Source organism: Coffea arabica, chromosome 1c, assembly GCF_036785885.1.
Source record: "Coffea arabica cultivar ET-39 chromosome 1c, Coffea Arabica ET-39 HiFi, whole genome shotgun sequence".
Classification (NCBI taxonomy): Eukaryota; Viridiplantae; Streptophyta; class Magnoliopsida; order Gentianales; family Rubiaceae; genus Coffea; species Coffea arabica.
The window spans coordinates 50,069,789-50,080,619 of record NC_092310.1 but is presented as its reverse complement, the minus strand read 5'-3'; the positions used below and the strand labels follow the sequence as shown (position 1 = coordinate 50,080,619).

The 10,831-nt window shown below is 33.2% G+C and overlaps 1 protein-coding gene across 1 annotated transcript; it reads left to right on the top strand.

The window, feature by feature from the left end:
* Nucleotides 1–763: 763 nt before the first annotated feature.
* Nucleotides 764–5,672, top strand: LOC113726381 (vesicle-associated membrane protein 714). The gene is made up of 4 exons (XM_072075550.1): nucleotides 764–1,529; nucleotides 2,476–2,666; nucleotides 4,428–4,591; nucleotides 5,193–5,672. The coding sequence occupies exons 1-4, from the start codon at nucleotides 1,313–1,315 to the stop codon at nucleotides 5,284–5,286; spliced, it is 666 nt and encodes a 221-aa protein (XP_071931651.1). The 5' UTR covers nucleotides 764–1,312; the 3' UTR covers nucleotides 5,287–5,672.
* The last annotated feature ends 5,159 nt before the right edge of the window (nucleotides 5,673–10,831 follow it).

Here is a 10,831-nt window from a genome sequence, read left to right as displayed (position 1 = left end):
GGAGAGTGATGGGATGTTTTTGAAGTTATTTTTGTTTGTGTATTACTGTAGCATTGTAGATGAAAAAATTGTTTTTCAAAAAAGTCTAAATCCAAACAGAGCATATAGTAATTATCCTAATTCCTTAGCTCATTAAGGTGTAAAAACACTCAAGGTTTTGGCACATTTACCCTATTGTAAACAGAGAACGTACACCTACAATTGTGTTACTATAGTCATGTATATACATTTTTAATCTTTTTCATTTTTATTCAAAATAGACAAATTGATTAGTTTTAATACATGTAAAGAACCAAAAAAAATCTTAAGTAAAACTTAAATGCATCAATAATCAAGGGTTCAAAGTTAGGGTTATCAATGGGTTGGGCTAGCCCATGCTCACCTTGTTCAATCCATAGAAAGTCCAATGAGTCTTATATTTAATAGAATCAAGTAGAGTTTTTTTCTTTTTTCTAAAGCATAAAATCAAGTAGAGTTTAGATGTATATAATGGGTCCAAGTTAAATATGGGTCGAGTTTGGACATCATCACGTTCAAGCCTGATTAAGGCCTAACCTGTTCATATGTATAATTAAGAATACAATATATATAATTGCATATTAAATGATATATATATAATTACACATATTATAAGATTAAAATATTAATAAATTATATACAAATTTATAAATATTAATATATTATATAGTTAATTATGAGTTTGAGTCGAAAATAATATAAAATCGAAACTCATATTAAATGATGAGTCGAGTTTGACTATTCTAACCTACCCCGAACTCGAAAACTCAAAAGTTTCATTTATTTTTGAATTGAGATTAGGCTTCTCAAAACCCAATTCATAGAGCCCGATTGACACTCCTAATTCCAAATTAAGACATGAATTCCAATAAAGCCCTAGTGTTTTTTGAATTGAAATTAGGGTTTGTTAAAATCCAGCTTGTAGATCCCAATTGACACCATTTGTTCGAACTTCGAAGTTCAGACACGAATCCCAATTTTCAAAATAAAAACCGGCCACAACAAAGCGTATCAAGTGAATTTTTTTTTTTTTTTTTTTGTGAGGATCGTATCAAGTGAATTCCAAAAATAATAAATTATTGGATGTAGTAGAAATAGAACACTGATTAGCCCGTGGACTTACAGCAGCCGGTGGACACCATCCCCCGATCTTCACTGTCCCAACTAACTTCCTCAAACCCTAATCAAACCTCAATTTCCATGTATATGTATGTAAATTATACCATATAGATACATATACTTAAGTTTACATATACGTTTATTGAGTAGTAGGTAACGAGGACGGGCTACTTTGATGGCGATAGTCTATGCGGTGGTGGCTCGGGGGACTACCGTGCTCGCGGAGTTCAGCGCCGTCACTGGGAACGCCGGAGCAGTTGTGCGGCGGATATTGGAGAAGCTGCCGTTGGAGGCCGAGTCGAGACTCTGCTTCTCTCAGGATCGATATATTTTCCATATTCTCAAATCTGATGGCCTGACTTTTCTCTGTATGGCTAATGATACCTTCGGAAGTATGTTTATAAAGTTCCCTTTTCTGTGTAGTTTCTGAGGACTTGACTTTTTTCCTGGATTAAGGTCTTAAATTCATAAATTCTCGTTTTCTTTTTTGACTGGATAACTATTGTTTTCAGTAGGATATTGATGATAGAGGTATTATTTGTTGACGGAGTTGCAAAATTAAATTGGAAATTCTGGAGTCATTTCTTTTTGTTTATTGAAAAAGGTGGGATTTTTTTTTTATATGTACAACATTTAGCAGCAGCTAATTTTCTTTTTGTAGGATTGGATGATGATTATGTATAGATTAGGCCATAGATATTTATCTTTTGTGCACAGACTGCTTCTTGTGTGATATGTTCTGAGGGTCGATTAAGTGCTGCTGAGATGGGGTTTTCAATATTTGGAAGTTTCAGATTAAATGCTTACTCGTGATTAAAGTGCAATATCTTGATCGAGCTTGAAACTTGCATTTTGAGACTTCCTGATAGTATGAGGTGTGAAAAAGAAAAGACTTTAATCCCTTTGTGTTTGTTATACTATTAAAAAAAAAAGAATGGATCATTGGGTCGAGGAGGTGGTGAAAATATGCACGGAAAGCTTAGTCATCGCCATGCTTTGTGTGGACACAAATATATGTGATTTTGCTTTTATTTAAAGCTTCTAAAAGCATAATTTTCCTTTCTAGTTAATGTTGCATATCTTGAATTCTTAATGCCAACATTACGCTATTTTGCTTTTATATAAAGCTTCTAAAAGCATAATTTTCCTTTCTAGTTAATGTTGCATATCTTGAATTCTTAATGCCTACACGCTATTTAAGTTAGTGTCTCTAGGTATCATTTCCTCATTTTTGCTTACTTTTTTTCTGCTAAATCACACTTCTACATTGGTACTATGTGTAGGCTATGTAAAGTTTTCTAAGTTCTGATTTGAAATTTTAATGCATATTTGACCCAGGAAGGATACCATTCTCATACTTAGAGGATATACATATGAGATTCATGAAGAACTATGGCAAAGTAGCACCTTATGCACCTGCTTATGCTATGAATGATGAATTCTCAAGAGTCTTGCATCAACAAATGGAGTTTTTCTCAAGTAATCCTAGTGCTGATACCCTCCACCGTGTTAGGGGTGAAGTTAGCGAGGCAAGTATTTTTCTTTTACCTTACATGGGGTAATATGAAAACAGAAATTATATAAAAAGCTGTTTTGTCATTTTTGGAGTGCATGTTTTATTTGGTGGTTTGGATGTTGGTTTTCCATCTTGTGTTGGACATGTAGCAATAAGTTGCCTAAGTTTAAATCTAATTACTTTTAATAAAAGGTCTGTTATTCTTGTCTCTAGCTGTTCATCGGGAGTACTCATTTAGACATTAGGAAACACTTTAAGGAATGTACAAGAGAGAACAAGACAATCGCATTTTCTTTTTTGCTGTTTGCATTTACTTCTCCATCTCTTTTGGATGTATCGGGCAACATGCATGTTACTTTGCAAAAGGTCTTGACTTTTTGTATTCATTTCTCAATCATGTATTGGGGGAATATTCAAGAGTCTCCCAGTGAAGTTCTGCAAAATTGCTTTTTGTCTTCATTAATTTAAAGCTTTAAGTTGATTGGAGCTGTTGATTTGGATAGGGCATACTGTGGATGCTGATGCTTCTAGTAACATGTCCCGAAAGACTCATATTGAGATTCAGACTTTAAATTGATGTAAGGACAAGATAGGTAAGGTCTTGCCTTATTAGCACTAGCGGAAGAATGAGGGGATTGTGGCCTGTTTAAGGCTGTGAACAGTACCCATGAACAATAATGTGGTAAGAAAAGATGGGAGGAGGAAGAGAATTTAAGAGGAAGAACAAAGCAACTAATAAAACAAAATCTTAATCTTCATTCATCAAATTCTCTGTACCAAGAATAACATAACTATTTTTACACCATAAAGCTTTCTAAAACTCGTAATTCCATATTCTGACTAGAAAATTTAACTAGTTGTAGAACTTTAGAACTTTTAGGAACTTTCCTAATAAATCCGACAACTTACCTAATATGATAGATATCTGCGGTTGGCAGTTTTGTCTGTGCACATTTATTGAAAAGACAGTGGAGCGCCAATAAGGACTTTTTTGGAGCATAAATATTAGTTCCTGGCTAGAATACCTTAAATTTGTCTCGAAATAATAACTATGTATTCTGTGGTCAATTTTTTAAGTTTTACGCACAGAATTGGTTTGAGGATAAGTATTCTTGTAGTATCTCAAAAGGTCCTACCTCCTCCTTTTGGGTCCCTCCATCTCCACCTTTTTTTGTCGTTTTTGCTTTTATATTTTGAGGAAGAGTCACAGTATTAGTATTCGCTTTCGGCCTTAAAACATGCTTCTACAAGTTTATCAAATAGCTACTTTTCAATCCCTTGATATAGCCAATGTAATTTGTGGCGGCCAAGTTTTTGAGTTGAAACAAGCTCAAGAGAAATATAATGACAAGAGTTGTAGTTTTGAGCGATCTAATTGGCAAGGAGAAGGTTTGCAGCAAGGTGTTTTACCACATAGTGTGAGGTGGAAATGCTAGAGCATGGGACAAAAGCTCCATGTGTTTTATGACTTTTATGACCTTTTAAGCAAACCCAAATAGATCTGTGATATCATTGTCTAGAAAACTTCTAAGCGTAACTTGGAAATTTACTGTTTCCTTGATGAAAATTTGTGCGTGCATGTGCATAGGAGATGAGAATTTAGAGATAAGAGTTGATTGGTGATGATTGGCTTACTATCTATTGAGTGAAATAGGAACTTGTGACAGTTTTCTGTCTGCTGGTTGTAACTGTCATTGAGCATTATTCTCTTACTTTGCACAGTCTCTTTTTCTTTTAGGTAATATTCTTGTTTGATCTTTAACCTGATCTCTAGATACGCACAATAATGGTGGATAACATTGAGAAGATACTTGAAAGAGGTGACCGCATTGAACTTCTTGTTGATAAAACAGCAACAATGCAAGATAGTGCATTTCACTTCAGGAAACAGTCAAAGCGTCTTCGTCGAGCTCTTTGGATGAAGAATGCCAAACTCCTGTGAGTATCGTAGCCTCGTTCTACAATTAGAAGGGAAAAAGTAACTTCGACTCATGTTGGATGATAATTTATTCAATGTAGACTTTAGCTTGAAGTTAACTGTGGCATTCTTAATCAATTCAGTTCAACAGCATGCTCAGCAAGTTATCATTCAATTTTTGCTTTTGCATGAATGACAACTTTGTTGAATTTAGGTTATAGAGTTAAATTAGATATTGTTAATTGACTCGTGGTTATGAGAAAAATGACCAGTAGAAAACTGAAACCAAGGGGAGCTTTCTTGTTTCAAAATCTTAAAAATAGCCAGAATAATTGCTGGCAAAAAACTATTGAACAACTCTATTATCTTATCTACACATCCTAGCGTCTTCTCTTCCTTAGCTGCTGCTCGTTTGCTGGCTTCATCATAAAGTTGGGAATTTTCGACAGCCTTTTAGATTTATTATTGATGATTTTTTCTCTTTTGCTTCTTTCTTTCTTTAGTTTATAGTTTCTTTACCTGTATGTTCTCAGCAACGGAGCATTCCTTCAAATTTTCTCATAGGTTTAAAGCAATCTGGTTCTTTGAACTGACGGATAGGAACCCATAACATTTATGCAGGGCTTTGTTGACGTGCTTGATCGTAATACTGCTGTACATAATAATTGCTGCTGCTTGTGGAGGCATTACCCTACCGTCCTGCCGGAAACGGTGATTTCTTGGATCAGGGATGCTATAGATGATTCTGGGATGATGATTCTCAATGCTATATATCGTTGGATTCTCCTTCCTCTAGCCCGTGTTAATCACTTCCAACTGCTCCTCGTTCTCCCAGAGTTGTGTGGAAATAGAATAATATCAAGAACCATGGTCATCTTCTTTTTTTTTTTTTTCTTTTTATTTTGTATATTATAAATGCTAGAATTTTTGGACGTCCTGGTTCTCGTAAAATGTTAATTGTAGTTCCTTGTAAAACACCCCTTTCTCTTCTTTTTTTTTTTTCTCTTTATTTTTTGGGTAAGCGACCTGTAGTTATGTTATGTATATTAGAACATAATTTGTTTCGGACTTTTATCGGAAAATTAATTATTTGTGGTAAAATTTCAAATGACTTGGCTAACGAGCGTTTCAATTTTAAAGGATTTCGCTAATGAGTGCCGAAGGTCTTGTATGTTAATTATATGGCAAAAATGAAATTAAAGTGAGAAAGTATTTAAACGTAACAAATCTCATGTTAGCTGGTAGGGTCGGTTCAATGGTCGAAGCAGATGTAGGATGTGGTTTAAAACTTTTGGTTCAGTGGTTTAAAACTTTTCATTTCAAATAAAAATCAAAAGAAAAAAGGAGTTTATTTGGTTTCTGTTGCAACTTGCAAGATGTGGTTTCCAACTCCAAAAATGAAATTGCATACTATTTTGTTAATTACTGTGAAAAGGACTTTCAAAACTTTTCATTTCAAACAAAAACCAAAAGGGAAAAAGAGTTTATTTGCTTAAGTGGTCGAAGCAGTTGCAGAATCTAGTTTCCAATTTCAAAAACGAAACTGCATACTCCCTCTGTTCCACTTTGATAGTCCTGTATTTCTTTTTCATCTGTTCCAAATTGTAGTTTACTTTTTAATTGAAGAATGTAGTTGTATTTTAATTTTTCTAAAATATCCTTATTCAATGTAAGTAGTTGTTACTATAAATTTACCCCATTTAATGAGAGTTGATTCTTTTTTTACCATCAATTCAAGTTCCCATAAAGTTGTACCATATTTAATGTGAGGGTATTTTAGGAAAATAGCAATCTAAATTTACTTAACTACTTTTTCTTAAAATGTGTGAAAAAAGAAACAGAACTATCAAAGTGGGACGGAGGAGTATTATTTTGTTAACTACTATAAAAGCAATTTAAAACTTTTCATTTCAAACAAAAATCAAAAGAAAAAAAGAGTTTATTTGCTTCAGTGGTCGAAGCAGTTGCAGAATCTGGTTTCCAATTCCCAAAAACGAAACTGCGCCCTATTTTGTTAACTACTATAAAACGACTTTAAAACTTTTCATTTAAAAAAAAAAAAAAAAAGAGTTTATTTGGTTCAGCGGTCGAAGCAGTTGCAGGATCTGACTTCCAATCCCAAAAATGAAACTGGATACTATTTTGTTAAGTACTATAAAAGGACTTTTAAACTATTCATTTCAAACAAAAACCAAAAGAAAAAAAAAGAGTATTTATTTGCGCGGCTGATTAGCGATAAGCCATCAACTTTTGCCGCCCCGCAAAATCTTCCGCTTGATGTTGATCTTAGTATACTCGCGTCGTTGGGTCCGTGTCTAATTCGGCCCTTCTTTAATGGGTTAAATGCAAAAAATCCCGCACGAACTGTATACAGAAAAGTCGGACACATATGGATCTATGGCTGCCGGGCTGTGTGGATCTGACACAAATCTATGACACAGCCTGTCAGCCAAAAAGGCCAATTTTTTTTTTTTTTAACTCTGCAGAATTCTGCAAAAATTTGCTGCTGCCATCATTCAATGTCATCGCATTCAATGCAGAATTATTGCTGCCATCGAATTATTGCTGCTGCCAGGCAGAATTATCGCTATTTTTAAATTCACAATTTGATAATGTCATGTTCTGCATTTTTTCTTCTTTTCATTCATTTTTTTTTGCCTATTTTATTTTTATATTGCACAACAAATTTTTATATTTCTAAAATTATATTGTACATTAAAAATCACATAATAATTTTAACAAATAATTTTTCAACAATTTGAGAACTGTATCTTGTTGTAAAATGAATAAGATTTTTTGTTTAAAACAGGCTTTTTTTAGTTTAACATCCTATAGAAGTAATTATTGATTTAACAAATCTGTTTTCATCTCTTTCTTACGTTCCAATTTTGAAACGTAATTTAATTAACTTAAAAAACTGTCGGACTTAGTACGTCAAGCGGCATAAGTTTTTAATAAAAAAAAAGGGGGTAAAATTGTTGCATTGGAAAATGGGTGAAATTTTCAACATTATTTAGTGTATTTTGTACATGTCAAAATAAATATTGTGGTAGATTTTATTTTTTTTAATTGAGTTTCATATTTGAAATAATTGAGGCGTAAATATAAAAGAAAGGGTTGGGATATCAAATATGATTAAAATAAAGGAACATGTGCAATTTTAGTCCCCCAACGTTTGGTCTATGAATTAAACTAATCCCTGATATTTTGACCAAAATAATTATGATAGTAAATTTTTTATTTTAGTCAAATTTAGGACAACTAATACAAGTTAGAATTAGTCAAAAGTTTGACTTCATATTTTTTGGTCCCTTATGTTTTAAATAATTATATTTCAAATAAAATAAAATGTGAATTAGATTGAATGCATAAAAAATGTGGTCTAAATCTCATTAAAATCCTTAAAAGTAATTCACATTGTCAAGACATATTAATCTAAAAAAGTATCTTTTTGTTAAATTAATTACCAACAAAGGATAACACATAAATCATATATAAAAGAAAATTTTGTGAAAAAAAGAAAATCTTAGTCGCTGTTAGATGAAATCAACAGATCAAAGAGACGATAAGCATATCTTCAATCATTCAATATTCAATGACATCAGTCATTTTCATTGAAACATGCAAAAAAAAAATGTGTTTGACAAATTTCCAGTGTTTGTTTCGGATTGTGGAAAAATATAAAGGCCCCCATACGGAATCTTGAATGCGATGGCAGCAGCAATAATTCTACATCTCCTGCAAATTTTTGCAGAATTCTGCCGGCTGCCAGGCTGACAGGCCAACGACTTTGTAAAAAAAAAGAATTTTGTCTGAGCAGTGTCAGAGTTTAAAAAAAAAAATGACTCTTTGGCTGGCAGCCACACAGATTTGCACTAGCACCTTGTCGCAGCCATATATGTCCATTTTTTTTTTCAACGATGGCCGGTTTAGAATCCAGGTTTTTTTGACAAGTTTTTTACCTATTAATTTTTTAATAACTTTTGCTGCAGGAATTCCAAAAAACTTCTCAAAATTTTTTAGCTACACACTTAAAATATAAAAAAAAAAAAAAAATTCCTTTCCCCTTTTCTTCTTCTTCCTCCCCCACCCCAATCCACCACCACCTCCGTCACCGTCGGTTCCGGCGTCGATCACCTCTTCTGGTGCCGGTCTTTTTTTTTTTCCCCTTTTTCCTTCTCCCCCTCTTCCTCCCCTTGCCATCCTCCCCTCTGTCTTTTTTTTTTTTCTCTCTCTACGTCTTCCCCACCTTTCCCCTTCCCCTTTGGTCGTGAGACCAGATCGCACGAGGGAGGGGGAGGGTGAGGGTGGCGGGGGGAGGGGAGGAGAGGGGAGAAGGAAAATTGTCCAAAAAAAAAAAGGATTTTCATTTCGCTGCTTCATTTGTCGGCAAGAGCAAGAAGAGGAGACGGGAAAAGAGGGAAAGAGAAAATGTGAAAAAAAGAAGGGGACAGAGGGAAGGTGAGAAACGGGAAGGGAAATAGAGGAGAGGGAAGGGGCAGAGGGGGTGGCGGGACAGAGAGGGTGGTGGGGGAAAGGAGAGGAAAAGGATGGTGGGCATAGGGGATGGCGGGCAGAGAGGGGAGGAACGGGGAAGGGAGTGGGAAAGGGGTGGCGGGCGATGGAGAGGGAAGGGGGGAGAGGAGAAAAGAAAAAAAAAAAAAAGAAGAGAGATGGTGCTGGAGGTGGGAGGCAAAGGTAGCGGGGGAAGGAAGAAGAAGAAGAGAGGAAATAAAAGAAAAAGGAAGGAAAGAAAGAGAAAAAGAGAAAAAAAAGAAAAAAAAAAGAAAAGGAAAAAAAAATTTTCACCTTACAAAAAATTCTACAAAATTTTTTCAAAAATTTCTACAGTGCACCACAGTAAAGTTTTAGACAAATTCCCAAAAAACTCAGGTTCCAAACAGACCCGATATTCTGAGTAATTAGCTATTTGAGTTTACCCCATAAACTATAATAATAGATATTTTAGTCCCTTGAATTATATATTTAGACAACACTACCCTTACTATCTTAAATTTTTTCTTTTTTTCTCTATTCTTTTTTTTTTTCCTTTTCTCCCATTTCTTTTTCCTTTTATTTTCTTGCTTTTCCCCTTATCTCATGGAACTAGCCAATGTTTCCCTCCAATGCTAAAAGACTTACATCAAAATTTTAAATATTTTTTGAACTACTTTTTAAATTCATTTATTTGTTAAATTCATTTTTAATATTTCATCATCAACTCTTTGTTATTACAAAATATATGTAGTTTATATTGTAAACAATTTAAGTAACTTATATACTAATTCAGTAATTCAACAATTTAAGTATCTATAAACCAGTTGGAGTTTATAATTACTCAACTATTTATAACAAAAGTAACTTATTATATATCACGTAAGAAAGAAAAGTTAACAATTGTTATTTGTAGTGAAATAAAAAGATAGGAATAAATAACAATAGTAATTCATTTTTTATTTGTTATTAATACTATTAATAATTGATTAATCAATATCTCTATTTTGTTCTTATATATTTGAATAGTTCAATTTCTTAAATGATATTGACTTCTACATTCGGAAAAAAAATCTTCTACACCATAGAATTCTTTATAAAACGTTGACATGAGAAATTAAGAAATAAACAAATTTTGGTTAATCTAGTATACTAATTTAAACAATGTTTAAAGAAAATAAAGAGGAAGAATCTAAAAAGAAAAAGATAAGGAATAAAAAAAATAACAATGCTTAAGATAAATGGGGTAGATTTGTCCAATTACATCGTGAAAGGGGGGCAAAACGCCTATAAAAATAATTTGGGGAGTAAACTGCAATGAGGTATATAGTTCATGGGGGGGGGGGGTTTTTTTTGCATTTAACCCTTGTTTTATTTGTGTTGCTATTTGCCCACTTATTGTTTTTTTTTTCCTTTAGAAAAAAACTTTTTGTTTCCCTTTTTTTTAAAAGTAATAAATTCCTACTAATGCAATGCAAAATGTTATATAAAAATGATAATGCGTGCTCTTACTTAATTGGTTAAAAACTCTACCAAAAAAAAAAAAGATATGGTGACCATGTACCACTCCTGTTACACTTTTGGTTTTCTGATTTATTTCACTTCATTTTTCCTGAATTTTGATGGTAGGCTAATTCCTCAAAATATTGTCAAAAAAAAAAAAAACTTGGCAAATATGGCTTAGACAGGATTGGTGTTTAAAACTATGCCTGCCGTACTGTGTTAGTACAACAAGCAACAAGAAGGTTTTATTTTTTTTAAAAAAA

Excerpts from the sequence above, each read along its gene's own strand:
- LOC113726381 (XM_072075550.1), top strand. The coding sequence starts at position 1,313 with ATGGCGATAGTCTATGCGGTGGTGGCTCGGGGGACTACCGTGCTCGCG. Across the intron at positions 1,530-2,475 it reads GGCTAATGATACCTTCGGAA|GAAGGATACCATTCTCATAC; the intron begins GTATGTTTATAA and ends TATTTGACCCAG. Across the intron at positions 2,667-4,427 it reads TTAGGGGTGAAGTTAGCGAG|ATACGCACAATAATGGTGGA; the intron begins GCAAGTATTTTT and ends CCTGATCTCTAG.